Source organism: Stigmatopora argus, chromosome 2 (assembly GCF_051989625.1).
Source record: "Stigmatopora argus isolate UIUO_Sarg chromosome 2, RoL_Sarg_1.0, whole genome shotgun sequence".
NCBI classification, from domain to species: Eukaryota; Metazoa; Chordata; class Actinopteri; order Syngnathiformes; family Syngnathidae; genus Stigmatopora; species Stigmatopora argus.
Window position 1 is genome coordinate 12315517 of NC_135388.1, and position 23076 is coordinate 12338592.

At 38.1% G+C, this 23076-nt stretch overlaps 1 protein-coding gene across 12 annotated transcripts in view; it reads right to left on the reverse strand.

Annotated features, from left to right (window-relative positions):
- plekha7b (pleckstrin homology domain containing, family A member 7b) overlaps positions 1-23076 on the reverse strand; it is a 49283-nt gene that overhangs the window by 20144 nt on the left and 6063 nt on the right. For 8 of the 12 annotated variants that reach the window (XM_077587446.1, XM_077587472.1, XM_077587437.1 and 5 more), the window contains exons 4-9: positions 9197-9280; positions 7638-7737; positions 6611-6715; positions 5073-5145; positions 4585-4685; positions 463-641 (exon numbers count right to left, since the gene is read on the reverse strand). In XM_077587446.1, coding sequence (XP_077443572.1) covers positions 463-641; positions 4585-4685; positions 5073-5145; positions 6611-6715; positions 7638-7737; positions 9197-9280 — 642 coding nt within the window. Of the gene's footprint in view, positions 1-462; positions 642-4584; positions 4686-5072; positions 5146-6610; positions 6716-7637; positions 7743-9196; positions 9281-17699; positions 17724-23076 lie in introns of those variants that run through there. The other 4 variants (XM_077587494.1, XM_077587481.1, XM_077587501.1 and 1 more) reach the window with 4 other exon arrangements.

Here is a 23076-nt window from a genome sequence, read left to right on the forward strand (position 1 = left end):
TTTTCAAGCCTCCAGGTGGCGTTAACGCACAGTTTAAAATGAGTTATATACAGTATTTCCATAGAAGGTAGTCAATATCCATAATGCTCTGGCCCGTTCACATTGTGTTGAGGTGCAAAAAAGACTACCTGCAGAAACACCACTCTTAAATCAGGCTAACGTCCAGCTGGCAGAGGTCAGCACATCTAGATGCACCTGAGTTATTATCATGGACCTGAACAGATGGGCAGAACCTGCTAAAATCAAGCCTCAGACAGCTGGCAACCTATCTATCATATTCATCACAATGCTAATGTAAGTAGAAAGCATGTCGAAATTGTACATCCAATTTCTTTTTTTTTCTTTTAAAACTACCTCCTTACTCAGTTTGTCAAGCTTTATGGAAGGGACAGGACGTTGGTTCTACAGTTGAAAGCCCATCCAATGGGAGAGAGGAGGCTTACTCCTTGGGGTGAGACCAACCTCTTAATGGTATGACTCTGCTGCATCAGCGCTGCCTGGTTCATGGCCCGGATCCAGCCATTCATGTCCTCTTGTGTGTCTGCGCTGAAGAAATACGTCCGCATCCCGCAATGTTCAGCCTGAGAGCCAATCACAGAGTTCTTATTGTAGATGTAAGAGCGCATTCCTGTGTGGCTTGCCTATCAGAGGGAGACAGAGGAAGAGTGCAGATGTGATAACTAAAAGGGCCATTAGTCATGTTTAGAAAGACTGACAGCTGCTAATTTTAAAAAAAAAAACAAGAGGGAAAGAAAGAGCAAGTGGTGCATCATAAACAAAAGCTTTGTTTAGTTTATGGCAAACCTAACCAAACATATAATGGAAAAGATACAATTAGCAATGGGAAACCTGCAAATTACCTCAATTCAACCTTTATAAATAAAATCCTCTATTTTTGTGATATGACATGAAAGGGGTTAGGTTGTTAATACCTAATAAATTTGCGTTCACAAAGAACTGTTTCAAACAGTTTACTGAAATAAAATTGTCTTTGTCCAATACATAAATAGTAAGTTGTACCCCACTACTCAAAATTGTGGAATGCAGTCATGCTAAAACCACTGCCTTGATTTTTCTGAAAAATACACTGTAAGAGTTGAACAACTGAAAGAACCTTCACAAAAAAAATTCCAACAAAAAAATCACTGTAGCAATTTTAAAATACTGTTGTAGAAAGACTCATCCTTTATAATGGGAACCCATGAGAGTCACATTTTTATAAAATCTGCTGGCTAATGGCTACATCTTGAAACTCATTCAGAAAATACAGGACTACAAGATGTTGATTGAAACAAACGACACAGATGTTATCAAATAATAGTAAGTAATAAAATGCGTAAAAAATGTTGTCTCTCGCAGAGGTGGCAAAAGTTCTCGTACTTTACAAAGAAGATTTAAAAAGAAAAAGACTTGAAAAAAGTAAGACTGACTCCACCCCTGTTCATATTTATATAAAAATAGTCTAGTGTTTGTTTCCAAATAAATTAACAATGTTGAAGATAATTGTTAATTGGCATTAGAACTTTTTTCACAATTTACTTTTTTTTTGCTATCGCTAAAACAGTGTTACACATTGTCGTTGTCCACAGAGGTTGAAGAGTGATTAACTTATTACAACTTAATTGATTTTTTTTCCAACTATTAAAACATAGAGATCCCTGAACAATCTCCTGGAGAACATTATGTTTACTACCCACCACTGAACTTTTCCATGATGATGTTAACAAAATGATAAATGAGCATGAGCGGGACAAATACCAGAGCCGATAGAAGCAAGATCTTTGATGGGAGCACACTAACTCAATTCCATACCTCTAAACTGTAACAAAACCTAATTGGAACCGGAGGAACCAAGATTTCGACATGGATCCATTAGAAAATTTGGTAAATAGTGCAAACATCGTGTATGTCACTACTGCACTGACACTGCATTTTTCTACTGATCCAATTACCTTAAGTGCAGAGCCAATATCAAATGTGCCACCATCTAAAAAGGCAAACAATTTACTGAAATTGATGTCTCCCCAAAGGGCTCTGGCATTGATGCGCCCAATATTACTGTTTCATGACAACACGCCACTAATGCACATTTAGGAATGCACATTGTAAACTAGGAAGAATGAGGTGAGGAACACTGGTGGTAATGCTGAAGTGAGCAAATACCTACAGTAGTCATGCAAGACAGGAAGCTTTCGCGATTCAGGAAGGCCGCTCGCAGAGAGAACAGTACTCACGCCGCCCGCACACACACACCCGGCCATAATGGAAGGCAATTGACCAACAGGAAATGAGAGAAACACAGTGAGATGAGAAAAATAAAAATAAAGAGAGAACATTAAAGAGATCAGAGCAGAAGACATGGAAAACATCTATTGGCTCAGACTGTTAACTTTCTTGACAGGTCATTCGAGGGAACCCACTCAATATGGGTTTACAGATGTCATTAAAACAACAGTTAATAGCAAATGGTTTTAGTGCATTCCACTGGACATTTTCTCGGTTTCCTCAACAGATTCCTTTACACAACTGAATGAAAGTTAACCCTCAAGTTTATTACTTCACACCGGATCTTTTTTCAATCATTATTATTATTTACTGTGTTTCCTATAGGTTTTTAGCATTTTAAAATTCCTAATATAGAGTGAACAGTTTGAAAAAAATGTTTACCATATCTGTTTTTCAATCAACATGCTAGTAGTTGAAATGGGAGTTATGGGCTGTGTTATTTTGTTTTCTCATGCGTATAAGAGTGGTAGTAGCACAAATAGCTCTAATTGAAAAATTTGCGTTAATCTCATCTCATTTTCTGAACCGCTTTATCCTCACTAGGGTCGCGGGGGTGCTGGAGCCTATCCCAGCTGGCTTCGGGCCAGAGGCGGGGGATACCCTGAATTGGTGGCCAGCCAATCGAAGGGCACAAGGAGATAAACAACCATTCACGCTCACACTCATACCTAGGGGCAATTTAGAGTGTCCAATCAGGCTACCACATCTACTTCAATTTACATCAAACTTCTTCTGAAAAAAAAAATTCCAATATCCTTTCGAGGCTAGTGGCTCACAGTCAAGTCCACTGCAGTTGCTATCCCAAAGGGGATATTCATTCAGCTTTTTACAAACTAAAAAGATCATTTCTTTTCTCCGTATTCATATTACAATTTCTTTCACTGCTATAAAAATTACAAGGGTGAACACTACAATGAGAGTACCAATGTAAGGCATCATTTCTAGTTAGTCTTCCTCCCAGACAACTTTTACTATACTACATACATTTACTGGAGTCTACACACCCCAGTATAATTGAGCTGTTCTCACCACGGGTGTGCATTTTATGAAAAAAAAATACATGGACAATTTATCAAAGATGTGATAAAAGTTGACACAAGCGCTTTTCACGCTACTTTGCATATTAGTCACATTTACCCGCAGGCTCTATTTATCATTTACATTCCCAGCTGCACAATTAACTTGCATTACGATATTATAATCAAAGACAAAACTCATCCAGAAAGTTTCAAGACACCTAGTGTGATCTTACATGTTAATCAGGCAACCAAGTATACAATATAGGAGCATGGCTGAGAGAATTGCCAGCAGCTCCAGATTTACATCAAATATTCAGGCACTTTGCTTCCACAGAGGCGGAATGCAGTATATAATATTGTCACTGTAGTGGAAATAAATGATAACACATAGGAGGAGATGTGTGTTTAAACATTATCCTGAGCAAGCGCATCTTCAGACTTTACCACTGTTGTTGGAATTTTACTGCGAGTCACAAAATGTAGGCTTTAAATCCCTAGCAGAAATTGTGGTTTCGTCCTCTCTTTGTCACAGTAACTGGATTAGAAACTAAACACAATCATTTTCAAGATTAGAAATTAAACGCAATCATGTTTCTTCCTGCCCACCATCAGTGAAAACTAAAGAGGGAGACAATAGAAAAGTCTCCCCTACTTGACGTACTGTACATATGCTAATTCATGCTGGAATCATGCCTGGAATACGTAAAACATCCACTGCAGCAGAAGCAGTGATTGCAACATACTCTTGATCCGGAATGTAAACGTACTATTCAAAAGGCTTCGTCGAACGGACGCTTCGTCGCCGGACAGTTCGTCGACCGGACACTTTGTCGACGAACTGTCCGGCGACAAAGCGTCCGTTTGACGAACCGTCCGGGACGATACGTCCGGCTACGAAGTGTCCGTCGACGAAATGTCCGGTCACGATTCAAAAGGGCTTAGAAAGGGCTGACTATTTTAGAACCATTGAATGATCAAACTCTGTCAGGCAATGAATTAATACCACATAGTAGTACCTATTCTTGATCTTATATGCTCCTAAAGCACAGTTCAAAGAAATCATCCATAGCATATAAGTTCTGAGATGTTAAATATACATCACTAAAGATAGATATTATATAGTGGAGAAATTCTTTAGTAATTGTAGAAAATTCTGAGGGCCTTTTGCACTACAAAAAGCTATGTTGTAATATTTGGGATATCCATTAGCAATTATTTCTTCCCAATTGATAAAGGCTGTGCAAGTTTGTAATTATGATGCCAGGAAAAATATTGTTACCTTGAAAGCATACTTGCGGTTGACATGGTCCTCCGGTGCAACCGGTGCAATGACATAACTTGGCAGAGGAATGCTACCGAGGACCGTCTCCTCACGGCTGTCTAAACCAGCATCCCACCCCAAAAAAACAACAGCATGTTAGTAATTTCCTCCTAAACACACAAAACACAAAGTTCTGCCAAGATGTTTTACGACGTTTACAACAGATCTGGGATTCACAAGTCGTGGGATAGTGTGTCGTAATTCGTGGATGAAAACTGTATAAGCATTGAAGTTGGCTCGACAATTGTTTACAACGGAATTCACTATGAGAGCTCTCACACTCCGTTCAGTGAACCACGAGAGGAGGGATTAACAGCGCTATAGTGTACCAGCCTTAATAAAGATGTAATTTATTAAAAATGATCTTCCCCTTTCAGTTAGACATATTCTGATATCATCAGTAGTCTTGATTATTGCTTTGAACCTTAAACAAAATTGGCACTCACCTTTGTAGTAAAACAAGCAGAAGTCGGACAAAACAAACCACTTTCGCTTCCAGAGTCGCATTCCAGAGCTGTCCTAGAGGTTAACAGGGAAATGCATGCTTTGGTAAGAGTAGGGCTTGGCGATTTAAGATCAGCATATAGTAGGTTAGAGAAAAAAATAATCTGAGTTCAATTATAGTTCAGATGTATTTAATTCACATTAAAATATATATGAGCTTTAAATTTTCAATGACGCATTCATTTGAGGCACTAATTTATTTTTGTACATACACCTATGAATTACGCAATGCCTTGAGACAGCCTTGTCCCATGCCAAAAGGTTTAGCAAGGTTGTCACTGGATTGTAAATCAAAATCTTTATTACAGAAAAATAAACAGTGAACTTTCATGAATTATGTTTCAAGACATTAAAGTTGACCTCGCCATAATTCACCAGGTTGACTTGAATTCACTCCCACTTTAATGTTCAAAAGTTTGGGCTCACCGAGACCATTTTGACCATGACAAAAATTTAAAAACATGTAAAAAGTCACATTTATCAAATGAGTTCCACAATGAATCACACATTAAAAAGGTTATAAATAATAATATTTACTTCAAATGATAATTGATTCCTTCACTCCCTAATGTCGCTTTAGGCACAAAATGCTGCTAGCTGTTATTTTGTTGAGGTAATCTGGACAAATTTCCTCACACGCTTGTAGAAGTCCGTTCCATAAATCGGAGTAACGATTACGGCACATTGTACATATCATATCATAATCTGCTCTCAATGTTCATTATGTCAATTTCAATTCAATGTTCTGTTCAATAGGTTGCGATCAGATGGCTGTGCTGGCCACTGTTACAGATAGGTTATTAGTTGCCTGATCCTTAAATAGTTCTTGCATAATTTGATGGTGTGCTTTAGATAATTGTCTTGCTATATTGGCTCCAATCAAGAGCTTTCTACAGGGTATGGCATGGTGTTGCAAAATGTAGTAATAGCCTTCCTTATTCAAAATCCCTTCTACCTTGAAGAGCACCCTGAAAGTGAGACTGTCAAGGATGGTTGGAGGTAATGTGATGGTTTGGGGTTGCTTTTGTGCTGGTAAAGTGCAAGATTTTTGCAGGATAGAAGGGATTTTGAATGGGGAAGTCTGTCACAGCTTTTTACCAGAGCACATCCAAAGCACAAGTATTTAGGGGGAAAACATGTAGCTGTAATTCTACCTGTAATGAAGTCGCCAGATCTTAATCCCATTGAGATGTTGTGGGGGAAAATTTATTCTGACGGTATGCAAGAAGGGCCCACCAAGCCAATCCAATCTAACTTTGCCGAAAGCAAAGTTTGAAGAAGACAATTATTTGGAATAAATAGTGTAATTTCTAAACCTTTAATATCTTGACTGTATTTATTTTAGAAACTCATTTGTGCTACTTTTCATTAAACATAACATTCACTGGATAACCACAAACTTTTGAAGTGTAGTAAAAGTATTAAATTATGTTCAATTATTAAAAAGCAAAACATACAACATACAAGTATGACGAGTCACCTGTTTATAGAGCCAGCCCCTGACCACCACTGGGATGTTGAGGTTTCGTTTAATAGATTGATCCCTCTTGCCAAAACTATGGCATTTGCTTGAACCTCTGGATCCCTGCAAGGACACATAAAGATAAACTACTGTCAAAATGCTTGATGATATATTGATACAAACAGTAACAATAGTGTGCCTACCTGTTTGAGAAGTGTATTGACCTTCAAATAGTAGATAGTATTTCAAAAAGTGTCATGCCTTTACAACAAGATGAGAATGTACCCAACCAAGTATGAATGCATCTATTCATGAATATACAAGGTCATTGCATTGTGTCTAATACTAATTTTATTAATTTACGTAGGTTATTTTAAGGAAAACACCTTTCGTCTGAATTAGAAGGCTCGACAAAAGAAGGGCATTCAATTTTACAGATAAAAATAGATATTCATAAACGTGTTCTTTTTTTCATTTATAGTCTTTTAACCTCTGCTGACATTTATTTTACTTGCCTTTGGATTGTGTCGTAATTACAAATAATATACAATACAAAAATCACTAGGACTGCAAGCTGTACTGAATGGGCCTGAACAACCGCTGCGCAAGTCGGACATGCGCCAATTTCGATCTGACACACTGATCTTTTGTGAAGAAAAAGATATCAGCATTATCAGATAAGATTAGATTAAACAGTTCTCTGCAATACAACTGCATATTATATGCATACCATATTAATATGTTGTGAATACATTTGTGATGAAAAAAAGTATACTATTTGTATTCTTCTTGCTTCTTGGTACTGCAACAAAGTGAATTTCCTGAGTACGGGATGAATAAAGTTCACTAAAAATCTAAATCAATTTTATTGTGTTGCAATCAAGTTTTTTATGCAAGGAGGAAGATTACAAAATTATTGTACAATGAAGCTATTAATCAAAATGAGATGGCGTCATCTACAGTTGATTAAATCACTTTATCAACATTAGTGTTTGTGAGATCCCAGTGAAGAGAAAAATTCATTTTCAGGCATTTTTTTCCTCACCTTTGATGCCGAGGCAGCATCCATTATTGCAGAGTTTACAGGCTTGGAAGAGTCCATGACCATACTGGGTGATCTGTGATTGGACATGCGGGACTCGATCCTATGCTTGCAGAAAGACATTTGGTAAAGGGTGTCATAGGAGCACAACTGTATTCCTGATATTCTATGCACCATTCAGTCTTTGGTAGTAAAAAAATATACATTTGTGAATACAGTACATATGCTACTGTATGTAGTATGTGTATTTTTTTCATACAGCGGGTAACAAATGAAAATGGATAATGTTATGATTCAAAATATATTCTCCAGAGACTTGGAATGCAGGCATACTATTGATTTGTAGTGGTGGTTGCATGACATTATCCTATCAGCCTTATTGAATTCTGACAGCAATGGACTTATCACGGACATTGATTATGCAAATGCCAATGTATTTGACAAGAACAAAGAAATAGGTATTTAAGTGACGATGCTGTGACTTAATACTTAACTATGTTTTTATAAGTGTGCAGAATGCAAACAACAGTTGGAATTGAACTACAACTGTGGGCCACATTATTTTTGGATTAGAGGAGATTCCTGTGCAAATAGGGTCTGTTACTTAAATGTATTTAATTTATATAGCACCTGTCACAAAGAGGAGTGACAAACAGTCTTACATAAGATTTAGAAAAAAAAGGTAATACAAAAAAAAACATAAAATCTACCACTATAATCTAACATTAAATATTCATCATCAACTAATTTCTGTCTAAGGAACAGTAGGGCATAACTAGATGACAAATATCAGCTTTCGATTAAGATGTCAAAATGCCACTACTATCAGGCCAGAGGTGTACAAGAGAATGAGTGGAGAAAGCGAGATCGCAAAGTGAAAATGTTTTTTTAATCTCTTATTGGCTACACAACATGCATGCACTGCAGCAGCTTTTTCTTTCTGGGATCTTTCCTGTCATGTTAAGGGGGTTGTTTTATGTGATTTTCACTAGTGTTTACCACTGCTGTCATTGCAAAGGTTTCCCAGGAGATTTGCTGTAGTATGTGCACTGGAGAGGAGCCCATAACTCAACACATACAGTTTTCCCATATATTTTTAACCGATACAGTAAACGGTACAGTAAAAAAAAAGCTGTCAACGCTGCTTTGATGGCTTTGCAACAATGACACATAACATGGAGCAATATGTTTAGCTGTCACCCAAATGCGTACATATTTTAAGTTTAAAAAGTGATATGGGACTCATCATTTTGAAATATGAGTTATACCCACACATGTACAATTACTTCCGAGTACAATACATTTCAACTGAATGATACATTCATAACAATTTTTATTTTACCTGAATTTATGCACAGTGTGGATTTTTTAGGTGGGACTTGCAGCGCTGAGTGTTCAGAGACTATACACATTTTCTCATTAACTCTTAATTGAAAGTTTCTCCCTTGTTCGTTCCGGATGATTAAGCTTTGACGAGGCATGTTTCTATTCTAATAAGGAACACCCATTTCCTGACTTTGAACTATCCTTGTTAGAAAAAGGCAAAAGGTAGACACACTCACTTGTCCTGTAGCGTGTATTCCGTGTTCTCTTGTGAAATCTGCCCAGTAACAGGGTGCCGAAATGATGTGCACTTCACATTGTGGCTGCGGGAGAAGAGTAGTCATCAGTCAAAAGCAACACAGAATGTTGTGTTGATCTACGGGTTTAATCATTTAAATAATGTATCAAACCAAAAGTTCCTATATGTGTATCCTTCCAATTGGTGCAGCCCAACATGGTCATGGTTACATACTAAATCCTTCAAGGTTCTTTTACTTTGGATTAAGAGCAAACTGTTTTTTTTTCAATATGCACAATCTTATTGCCTCTGAATGTAAGCAGGGCAGCTTTTTGATAGCTATGCACACCCCCCAGACTATTTAATCTTTAATCACCACAACCAGGGATAATATTTGATTTCCAATAATAACTTTTATTATATAACCAAAAACCCAAGTGCATAATTTTTTTACAAGAAATAATTATCTGAATAGAACATTTTTAATATTGATATTTGCAAGCTTGCTACCTCAAGTCTACTAATGCTGAATATATTACTTTTTGTAGTTCAGGCATGAGTAAAAGAGCAGTAAAGTTGAATGATACAAATACAATTTCTCACTACATCGCCATGAACCAGAGATTTATGAGTTGACATTTTGGGAAACTTCAGACAACATATTGAAGACGATCGATGCAAGAAATTCAGTACACACAAACAATATCAGACGTCACAAACACGACATAGACTTTCTACAAGAAATGGTATCGTTCCTATATATAACAAATGTATACACAAACACAGGCACTGGGCCAGGCTTGTTTCTTGGCACCCTCATCGTGGGCTAAGCTGCACTGGACACACCGAAGACCACTGCACCACCAGCACATCCTTCGCTAATTAAGAAGCTGCATTCTTTGAGGCTTTTGTTTCAGCCACATTAGTTCTGAACTATTTGTCACGGAATTTGCAGCATCCCCTGTTAGTGCGGCAACACTGCAGTACAGTACTGCTATTTGTTTACCGCGGGCTTCATCAATGCCGGTGGCACTGTCGTCCCCACTTTCCTTAGCGGAAAAAGAGTTTGTGTCGATATGCACTGTAGAATGTAAAGACTACATATTGTACATGGACCAACAATGTTATCATGAGGAAAAAAGCATATGTATATACGTTTGATGACATCACAGCACATGTATATACATACATATACACGTGCGTGTGCGTGTGTTTAAATATCCATCAATCCATTTTCAACACCGCTTATCCTTGTCAGGGTCACGGTCTTTTCCCAGCTAACTTGTCTAATTAAGGCGGTCTAGTACACCCTAAAATGCTCCTCATTCGGTTCTGGGACACATGCAGAGATCTACAGCCATCGCACTCACAATCACACTGCCACTGAGTAGGAATCAATCTGCCAGCATGAAGTCAGGGAAATGTACCACTATATGACCGGTCTTCCGCATTCTGCCAATGTGTGGACTGTTATTAATTCCTTCATTTAATTTTCCCTACCGCTTATCCTCACAAGGGTCGCAGGGGCACAGCCAATCACACTGCCAGCTAGTGGGAATAGAACCCAGTCTGACCGCACTGAAGTCAGGCGGAATAACCACTGTACCTCCAGGTGGCAGATATCTAAACATTTTCCAATGTAAACACAGATGTCTGCAAATATCTTAAGTAATTATTAAGATGAAATAGGGTGCATTCATGGAGGCCTACACAAATCAAAGAACATTTACTGGTGAAAAGAAGACTTTAGACTTTTGGAAACAATGTTACTAAAAGATTCATCAATGATTAAAACTGTTTTCAGTTCATTTCATAATTGATTACGTGGTTAATTTTGGCAGTTCTATTATGATGACAAACAAACCAAATTACCAAACACTGACTCTCTCTCTCTCTCTGGTTTAATACTACTAAGCTGAGCTTTTTAAAATGGAAAAAAAAACACCAATATGACCAATAGATAACATTACTATTACAACATTTTTTTCTCAGACAAAGCCATATGCTGTCATCTTGTTACTGGACACTTAACACTGACTTAATACAAATCCTTCACAAAGAAGGGTGACTCATAAGTACATTTCCATTCCCAATGTAAATGGTAAAAGTACATATTTAAAGTACAAGTACAAACATCAGAAAGCTGCATTCTTACATAAAAAATAAGGTGTGTTGCAGTTTAGGTCAAACTTACAACAAAGCTCAATGTTTTTGTGTACAATCGCCAGCTCTTTACAATATAATGGCATTACAAGAGCTGCTTTTATAAAGATTAAAAAAAATGCTCATTTTGTTTTTTCACAAATAGAAAAAAAAGATGTTAAGGATTCATCACAAAGCACATTTCTTTGTATTGGATCCCAAAAAATAGTTACAGTATACTGTAAAAAGTACTGCATATAGTGACAATAGTGAAAATAGGTTACAGTCAGCGTTGTGTTGTGTGATCTCAGGCTGAGATACGGAGAAAAAAATATTACATTCGTACTTATTCATTGAAATATCACAAACAGCTTACTTCCTGACTGTCACGTAGAGTATCGTATCACTGCTATGTGATTCAAGTCCACCACGTCGATGTAACAACCAAAGCGTTCATTGGTTTTAACACCTCCAACTTACATTAAAACAAACTGAGACTACTCATGTCTACCAAAAACGTGGCAGCATTATTCTTGACTACTATTACTACTCTGAATCTCTTTACCAAAACAGCATGGCCACTCCCACGAGCATGGTCACAGTACTGCATGCACTCACTGGACACTGTCTCTCACCTGATATCCAACACAAAGTCATGGTCACTCAATTTCGTTGCTGTAGCATCTCATGGGAGTTTTCTCAGCACTACCACGGGCAGGTTAAAGATGTTGCTCTTGTAAATGAATCACAGAAACATGTAACATCAAACTGTCCAGTTGGAGATGGTAAGGATCCAACACCCTCCTAGAAGGGAATACCTCAGCTGCTTATCAGATCCTCCTCCCTCTCCAGAGTTTACTCTCAAACAATTTTCTACACTCCCCTTTTCCAAGTATCGAGAGTTGCCTGGCTCTACTTCATTACTGTGTGGCGTTTAATGGTAGATGGCATTATTTATAGTTAAAAAGTCCTAAGCTAGTTAAAAATCTTCATGAGCAGCACAGAAGATGAATGGATAAAAACTCTTCCCAGCAATTGACAGAAGAAGATTCAACACCATGAACTCAACAGGAGAGAAGGCTTCATTTAAATCATTCAGATATATCTTTAATCGACCAAATAACTTAATGCAGTGAATCAAGAAAAAACTTACAAGGTCAAGGGCATGTTAAGGTCACGGTATGAACTGATTTATCAGGCATGTTGACCTAGGACCTATGCTAATAAGGAATTTTAAACTAATCCTGTGGTATGTGGGTGTAGGGAGCAACTGGTACCAACATAACTTGTGGGTAAATATTGAATGCCATTTGTTAGGGGAAGTGAAATTTCAAAGGCCTTGTGTAATCACTGCATAGGACTATCCTAATAAGGTAACAATGTTTTAATTTATTATTAAAATGTATTATGTTAATAAAAAAATAATATAATATATATAAAAATAATAATTACATTACATTTAAGTGTAATGTATTTCTTCATATCGTATGTTGTATTTTTGAGTATTGAGCTCTGTACATGGTGTGTTCAGCAACAAAATATTCCTTCTCTCTATGTTCCCAAAATTAGCTTTACTAGTTGTCAATCTTCTTTCAATTCATCTTGCAAAGGGCATATTGTATTCTTAATCATACACAGTAATAACATATTTAAATAGGATTTTAGGCATTTAAAAAGTTGCTTCAATTTAATCAAAACTAAACAAAGTCAAAATGCCAACATATCCAACAACATTTATTTAAAAGAGTCTAGCTGCTAAGAACCAATAGGCTTCACAGCAACAAAGTGGTAGCAAACATATGGCACACTAAGAAGAAAAAAAAGACTCAGCTCTACAAACACACCAGAGAAATATTTTAGTCAGCCCACCCAGAGTGATTGTATGTAGGAGGGTGCGAGCAAAATATCCTGAAGCCTTATGCAGCAGTGTCCAGTCAAGCAAGCTGAATGAAATAAGCCTTAATAATAGTGCACGCCGTTTCTCACCGAGCCATTAAGCAGATAAGCGTGCTGCAGTGCCATGAGCACATGCTGGCCAACCTCCATCCATTTCACAGCATCCTTAAATTTTTTTCCCCCAACTAGTCTATTCTACCGCAAATCAAACGCTGACCAGGCCTTTCCTCGTCATTGTCACTTATGACTATCATTATATCTATGAGCAGATTTTCTACAGAGTACATAGCAGCCACTTATAACCCTTATAGAAGACAGCCAGATGTCTGCTAATATATGTAATCTGAAGACTGCAAAATAGCACACGAAAGGATAATCTAACCTTCCTGGTGGAGGGATAAAACACATGAGGGAGTTTGGAGTGAAAGGCAAAAAGAGACCAATACGTGGGCCAGGGCTTGCCGCTGTCTTAAAAACAGTCGGTCAGAAGGTTTGGCACAATTTGAAAGACTGGTCCTAACTAAGACCTCATTAACATTCAAGGCACACCGACCCTTCTGACACATCACATTTATTGCCGTCCCCTAGGTGTTATCAAAAACACAAGCAATCAGAAATACAACCTTAGCAGCCCACTTACTGCTTACGCTTAATAAAAATCCATAGTCACCAGGAACCTGATTAAACACAAATTATGAAGATTGAAAATTTGAAGTTCTTATTTAGAATTACATTTCCAGATTGTTAGAAATAGTTGATAATCACTCAAAGTTGTGGCTGTTAAAGGGCGCCACATTGTGAAATAGAAACATAAAGTATATTAACACACGAACACAGTAAGTGCTCCAAGCTCTATAAAGGTCAGAGCCCATCTCGGATGACGAGCCCATGAACATCAAGAGCCATTGGCCTCAGGAAATCCCAGGTTAATTAACAGTAACTGGATGACTTTTCACCTCAGTGCTCCAGGGGATGAACCAAGCATGTAAAGCATTCAACTCTGATATACTGTACTGTAGGGCAAATGAAATTTAGACCAATGGCCCTGTTTTGAGCACGTGTACATTATTGCAGAGTGAGCTAGTGAAACAAAACAGAAATAACTGTATTTGTATATGCATCAATATATTGTTTTTACATCCTCACAATGGGATGCGATGATCTGTTTTTGGCTGCTCTGAACTCCTACCTCTATGCCAGTGTTACAGTGTTTTAAGCAAGAAAATATTTCTTGGAGGAATTAAATCATTCATTCATTCATTCATTTTCCACACCGCCCACCCTCGAAAGGGTTGCGGGGGTTGCTGGAGCCTAACCCAGCTGTCTTCGGACAAAAGGCAGACTACAGTGAGTCGTAGGGCACACAGAGAGACAAACGACCATCCGCACTGCCAATCATACCGCCACCCGCGGGAATCGAGCCCGCAGGAATTGAGCCCGCGCCTGCCCGCACCGAAGTCAGGCGAGTGAACCTATACACCATGAGACGGCTAGGGAATTAAATTATCCCCCAAAAAATCAGATGAGTCAAGGTCTAACTATCTTCTATGTTTTCACCAATTTGGTCTCCAATACCTTACGAATGAATGATAAATGGAAAAATAGTCAGCCTACAGTTACACTAAAAAAACACCAAGCCACACTCTGCTGTCAAATATGACTTATCATGTACTTTAACTGAGTTTTCCCCATACCATTTCCTTTTGTCTGATACTAAATTAACTGATGTACAGCATCTGTCACTGCTAAACAATCCAAGCACATTGTAAAGCCAAACAGCTAATCGCTTAGATGTGCAATGTAGGACAGAAGGGGGATGCAAAGTGCTTAGAAAAGGGGGAAAGCTGAAAATCTCCAGCAGGAAATAGCCGCCTGGACACACAATACGCTCAGAGCAAGAAAAGAAAGAGAGACATGTCATATAATGTGGGGTAACTAAATCTGAAAATTTGGTACACAAATCAAATATGGCAAGGGGCCCTTCATGGGACTCATAAAACACTTACTGTACCACTATTAATCATACTTTTGGGTGACAGCTCCATCACTATCAGAAGATGGTATCTTTTAGAACACTAAATATCCAACAGAGGTCAGTGAGGAACTCATGTAGTCTCATGAGGGTGATTATGTTGTATTACATTCTAAAGAAATACACCCCAAAGTGTTATTTCATTTGAATTTGACTGAATCACCTTTGAGTGCCTTGAGGAGAGCTCCACCCATGAGTAGAGTCTTAACAATCAAGGAATCGTCGTGCTGTCAGCAGAATTAAAACCAAAAGTATGAAGCTTGGGGAACATAACAGTGACAAAAACCATCCTGAGGGTTCAACGTTTTGGGAAACCAGCTTCCGGTTAAATTGTAATTAAGTCATGAGATTCAAAACGTCATTAAGTGAAAAACAGGTTTTTCCCTCGTGCTTTATCCCTCCACCAGGAAAACAGGTTTTTCACTTAATTATGGTCAGGGATGTTCGGTTTTATGTATTGTGGCCAAATAGACATGAATACTGACTACTGAATTAAATTCTCATTAATTCAAATTGTATAATATTGAATGTACAAGCACATACATGCAGTATACTAAAAAGAGAAAAAACATGTGCAAAGCCTACCTGCATATTGTCAATGCCACTTTTCTGCAAAGTTCAGTCATCTCTTGTCATTTTTGCTCAACAAACATGTCTGCAACATTACCCAGTCTTATTTTTCCAAATGAGTCAAGCTCTTGTTTGACATGTACACTCATGTCAACTGGCAGACACTCCCACAAAAATTGCATATGTTCATCGTCAGATTATCTTTCTGATCTCTGATCTCCATAATCCCTCAACAACCGAACGGAATCATACAAAAAGTAAGAAGAAAAAAAACTGTGTTTTTTGCGTGACGTTTTTTTTTTCTAGCTTTAGCGCATCATTAACCCTTCTCTGAGCCTGGACATCGGACTAATTAAATTCAATTAGCTCTTAGCACAGCATTTTTCACTATTTGAAGAAAACCAAACAAAGAAAAAACATTGGTACTTTTTTCCATTCAAGAATAAACATTAAGCAGTATGTGTGCTGTTGTACAATGCATTTTGGTATTGTGTACATAACGCAGTTGCCTTTTTTAAATTTGACTAACAACTTTAAGCCTCTATTTTGAAGAACTGTTCAAATTCTGCGGAAAAAAAACTAGTCAGAGCAAAAACTATTGGTTGAGCTCGTAAAATGTGATAGCAAAATACAGAAGGACACAATGGAACCTCCGGCCTGGTGTGTACGTGGTTAATTCGTCAGGCTCGCAGTTCTGGGGTCACGGGTTCAATCCCAGGTCAGTCCTCACTGTGTGGAGTTTGCATATTCCCCCCGTGCTTGCGTAGGTTTTTCCCGGGTACTCCAGTTTCCTCCCAAATCCCCAAAACATGCAAGGTAGGTTGGTTGAACACTCTAAATTGCCCCTAGGTATGAGTATGTGCATGAAAGGTTGTCCGTCTCCTTGTGCCCTTCGATTAGCCGGCCACCGATTGATGGTATCCATAGTTAGCTGAGATAGGCTCTAAACCCCCTCTCCACGACCTTTGTGAGAATAAGCGGCTCTTGACTTGAATAAATGACTTACTGACTGACATTGGAAGCTGGATCTGCACCCCCAGGTTGGAGTTAATAAGACACATTTGGCTGACGTTTACCCACATGGTTGTCTTATGTTGCTCACAGACGCTGGCAGGCTATCAGAGAATCAATTTAAACAGATTGATTAAATATATTAGCACAGGTTGGCTTACCAAGCTTAGTGGGAGTAACTGAATTCACTGGTTATTTTTAGATCTCAGTATACTGACAGTGGAAGACTGGATAATCATTAGGTCAGGAAAGCATTACAATGGCTACAACCAGTCTTCCATTCTCACTTTTAAAAAGGTATTTGATCAAATGACAATTGTCTTGACAACCGATTTAAATTTGGGCTGACAAACATTTTCATTAGAAGTTTTTACTAACATAGAACATGCCAATCAATAGTTGGCTCTAAATTTTCCAGCTCTATAGATACATGATATTTGTATCCCCAACCTTCGAGTTTACACACTACATCACTGTATTGCATATCTGTCTGTGGCTTGGGCTATAATAGCAGCTATGCTCAGGATGGATGTTAACATTTAATCATCTTTTCCCTTAGGAGTGGTTAGAACAGCAGCACATCTTCCCTATACCTGCATTGATTACCACCATATGATCCATGAAAACATTTAAAACAGTGCTTTTGCTAGAGAAGACAATTATTATCACTTGCTCTCAAATGGTCAGTGACCTGTGTTTACGAGGCTGTCTCGCTGTCCTTTCGTCCACATAATCAGATGATACAGCTTGAGAGCACGCTAAACTCCCTTTCCTGCTCTTACACTAACATTTAACTGCATGCGGTCCAAAGCGGTTTAGCTAGAAAGCCATAAATTCCATGTGAGATACACACCTGGATGCCGCGTGATACACTGGCCGCCTCTTGTAACCGACTTGAGAGGATCGTCCTGGTTGGCCCAACATGTTAACGATGGCTCTGTGATTTGTTGCGCTTTCCTCAATGGTGGCTGAGTGCACCTAGTCCCTCAGCTTACTCTGCCGCTCCTGCTGCTATCGCTGCTGACGTCCTCTGCTGAGCACGCTGGCATTGATTCATTCGAAACATCCTCCTTTCCACTGGTCCCGTGTGAGCCTGAGCCTGCTAAGGTGGAGCTAAAATTACAGGCAATCACACAACTGTCCTCTGAAGGCATTACTCTTTTGATGGGTATTATTAAGATCAGCCAACCTCACCAGAGAATCTTTAAGAGGCCCTCGAAGAGAAAAACTGAAGCACAGGTACAAATCTTTCAGGCATAAACCATGATCTTTCTCTCTGCTACCTCACATCCCCTCCCTGTAGCTATATTCTTTCACACCCCCATCTCATCAGAGCTGTGCCTCCTTAACACAAAGCATCACCGAGCTGGATGCCCTCTCTGCTCCATTCAGTATTCAGTCATCCAGAAACAAAGTGCATAGCCAAGAGGAGAGGATGTACAATGAGAGTCGTGTCAGAAAAGGATACAGTAATGCTTCTGGTATAATAAGTATATTCAGGAAGGAATGGAAGTCAGAAGTCAAAACTGAGATGGTTCATTTAGAATTTAACCTAATTTCTTGTGGAAAATGTGCTTCTTAAGTCGCACATACGGCATTACGTCACAAAAGTTCCTCACTTAAGATCTATTTGGCAACTGTACAAAGACGAAAGAACTCTGAACTATTTTGTTTATTTCTCCAAAAGAAGGCCCGACCTAATGTCGTGACAAAGAAGCAAAGACAAGAAAATTCACCAGAGGTTAAGTAAAGTTGAGTGTTGTTGTAAATGTCATTAACTGTTCTCATGTTAAGGAATGGTTGTGTTTATGTTGATTGAAAGAGCGTGTCAAATTCAAGTCTAAATAAGTTTGCGTTGGTAATTGAAATATTTATATTTATATATTATATATAAATTATAAGAGCAAATAAAACTGCCCAACAAAGTTTGTATGATGAAAACATGGCTATTTTTGTGTAATAATAAGTAAAAAGACATTAATAAAAGACAATCCTGAGTGAATATTGACGGAAGAGTTATTTAAGTTATTTTCTTTACCATGAAATATTCCTCCATTCTTGCAGATAATACAGAACCAGAATAAAAATGTAAAAAAATAATTAAAAAAATAGACAAAAGCATAGCTGATTTGTGCTGCGTTAAACATGTAATTATAGTCGGGGCAAAAAAAGATACCTGATGAATATGAATTGCATAAAATATACATTTCAAGACAACAACTAAATTTACTGGGATTATGATCAGATCAGGATACTTGCTGAAGTCTAAAAGACAAGAGTGGTCATAATGATGGCTGCATTCCATTCAGGTGAGTGACCTCCAGATCAGTGTCATTGCATACAATTTTAGCGCTTTAGGTTAATTCATTGCTGGTATACCATTTAATCACAGCCAGTAGCAGACAATTTCATAGTAAGACAAAGCACATTACGACTTGAGACTTAAAGTGCACGTGAGAGTAAGGTGGGCACACTTGTGTAGTGTAGACAGCAAAAAGTTGCTACTCACCTTTTATCAAACTGGAATAAGTAAATCCAACTCAACCAAAAAATCCAATATGTCTTTATGGCAAAGACAAAACGTAGTGTGTGCTGGTTGTCTTGTTTAAATGCAAAGCTCAGTGAAGAGTGATACCAGATGGGAATGTCCTTTGTAGCTGCTGTTTCAGCGCTCTCTCTCTTTGGCCAGACTTGATCACTGTGACTAAAACGGTCTGTACTTTCATTGTGGATCCCTTCCAAACCTCTCTGGGGTTGAATAAAACAATAACAATGTCTACTTCCTCTGTTTAAAGATAAAAGGAAGAGGAAACCCCACCGGGAGCCGTCATTTTTATTGGTCACCTCTGCGTAAAGTGCTGACCTTGGTCTCAGTCTGCAACCAATGTGTCGTGTCTGCGCCTGATCTCCTCTCATCAGATGACACCAGTGGGCCAGGGAGATAGGGATGGAGGGCAGACTACAGCCAGTCAAATGGCAAATTTGCTTCGAACCCGCCACTAAAGTCAATAATTCACAGACAGACATATTGATAAGCGTAAAAAGGTGTGGATGACGGAGCTTGTGCACCATCCATCAAATGAACAACCGGTTAAATGTCCATATTTTATCATGAAACTACTTTCAGTGTTCTTTTTCCAAGGACCAAAACAAGCGAAAAATTAATGTCTCTTAGCACCAACAGCAATATCTAGTGGCAAAATGCAGAAAAGCAAGACTTTTGCTTCTCTATTGATCTCAGTTTCCCTGACTGATCCCATCTGTCTCTAATCTACATCATCACACTTATTATCATCAGTGCTGCAATGTCTTGGAAATTAGCAGCATTTAAACTGATTTGGGGCTGATCAACAGCACAAAACAATACATTGATTATTCACTCTTTCATCAATACAAAATGGGTCTGGCGCACACAGCCCTTGAAAATTGCATATGGATTCATTTGTGAGAACTAATAAAGCGGAATTCAACAATTGCAGCTCAAATTGCACAAACTTGAAGATCAGCACTCATATAAAGTGGCTAATTCATCTTTTTTCTCAATATTCTACTCCAACAGATTATCAAAGCTCAACGTGTTCTGCCTCTGTGACAGCCTGCATGCAGCAGCAGCAAAAGAAATAACGCGATTCTCCTTTTCTTTCCACAACTCTTCCTCCTCATAAATGCCTAGTATTCTATATGGCAGTTCAACCTTATGTTGTTTACTAAGATTTGTTGTGTTGCCACAAGACCTTACTGCTTTACTTCAATATAAATTTTGTTGCAAAATAATCTCTTCAGAAAACACTTCTGCAACAAATGTCATATTCTTAACTTTAAACTTTGCGCTAACAACAATAAGCCAATTCTGTTTTCTCACATTCCTAAAATTGAATGTGATTTACTCATTTTCAAACCAGATTTATCCACAGTGTTTGGTTTGGTAAAAAGAAGTGCAAAAACAACTACGTATATCAAATAGAATTTTATCTTTTAACCCCCAACTTGTTCTTATTGCTTTTGTGACACCTCTGATACAAAATGAAGGGGGTAAAAAGGCTTTTGATGGCAAAAATAGAAAAAAAATTACAGATATAAAATTGAGGAACATGTCATTAGCAAGGATCGGCCAATGCAAGCCTTGATGTAAATGTCATTAGGGTTGGTTGGCAACCAATTCAGGGTGTATCCCAACTTCTCCCCCTATTTAGCTAGGACAGTCTCCAGCACCACGTGCCCTTGTGGGCATAAGCGGCACAGAAGATGAATGAATGAATTAATATAAAAACCGACAGGAGTGAATGAGCTAATAAATAATAATGTCCATGTGGCTGAGTAACTTAATGATCAATGATTTGATTCATTTTTCATTATTTCCATCCGTAGTACACAATTAACAAGAGTCCACTTCTCAAACGTCTCATTGAACCAAAACATTTTTACGAAATAATGCAATAGCTAAACACTTCACGTTCACTTTATAATACTAAATAATACCACATTCTTCGATTTACCATCTAACAAATGCACCTCTGTGGCTGCTAACCAATCGTTGCTGTTCTCACGTTGAGGTGAGACAAGAACAGCGCACCTTCTCTCTCTGCAGTGGCTCCAGTCACATTGGGCTCTGACAGAATGCGGCAACTTTCATGTGAATTAAATCAGAGGGTGGGCACACACACACTCACAGTCAAGAGGCAGCTGGAATTACTCAGGTGCAAAACTCCCTCCGTGGTAACTACATTTGTCATTGGACGAGAATGCACTTAAATATGGTTGGGGTGAATGGATAGATAAAATAATCATAAATCAGTGTAAAAATGAAAGAAAAAAAAAATTACATATCTAACAGGGAATTCAACGGTCATGAATCCTGACCTCTAGACAATTAGCATCAGCATGGTTTCTATCCTTATTTGATTGATGTTAATCATTTGCTATCATTACCAGTGTAGACAGATTTGACTGAACAGCATGGCAGTTTATGATCACAGTTAAATGTATTTCACGACTCTTGCCATCAATGGCAGAGAATGAGTTAAGAGGTTTTGGAGTATGTGTCAGCAAACGACGACGGTGTTTTGCCGCGATTGTGTGCATTGCAAAAACAGATGTTTGAAGCACGTTGGAAGTGTCTTGACCTTTAAATGCATTTAACCTTCAGAATACATGGAGTCATGGTAGGAATTTGAAAAGTAGTGCATCAACTTCAGGAGTTTCAAATGAGGAAGCAGCGGCTTAATGGTCCTGTCAAAAACAGTTCCGCTCGAGATCCATTTTATTCTTGGCTCTATACTTCAAGTGCAATTTAACTGAACGGTCAAAAGGCCTCATTTGCACGAACTGTTAACGAAGCTTTTCTTTACACCATACACAGACTATTATGCAGAAATTAAACCATAGTTTGGTTTTACAATGCCAACAGAACACATAGGGTTCTGTTGCCATTCTAAATTCAAAAAACAGATGGCCTATATCGTAGCAGGCACCATCCTTTTTATTAAAATGAAACAGGGCTCAAGATGTGAAAAAACACGGTATATAGATTTCAACTATATTGGCTTAATATTGCATCTTAAATCAATCTGAATCAAAATATACTGTACCTGTGAGAATGTAAGTTTAATTAAGTAGTGCTGACTACAAGTCAACAGCAAATGTCTGGCACTGTAAAGTCAACGTATTGATGTTTCTCCACTCTATTGCAAAAAGAATCTATCTGATTGATATCCAGTAATTATGGTCGTGTTTCTTAACAAGTATATTTCTTCACAGCATTCAAGGTTGAACAGAGGCCCTTGACAACCATCGTTATGGATGCAAGAAGATCTAAAAGATCAGCCTCAGTTAAGATAACCTGAGGAATTTCAGATTGTCACCCAATTATTTAGCGAATCAGTTTAGATTATTTTCCAAGATTTCCTTGAACCTGATCCTAAAGGAATTCTAGAATTCTAGAAAAAAAACTACCTTTGAGAACTCCACTACTGGGAGGTTTTACTCTCAAAATGGACTGGAACAGCAAACTGAGCTAAGGCAATAAATAAAAAAAATCAATACAGGGATACAAACCTTTCAATTGTCTACATGACCTTGCTAAGAAATCTTTCAGTCCCAAGAAGACCAGTACCAAAACACAACAAAACAGCAACATTGTCCTAAATGTGTTGTGTTTTGGTACCAGTTTTTTTGGTGCAGGAACTTGCATATACTTACTGGGACTGGAAAACTTAAATTATATTATATAT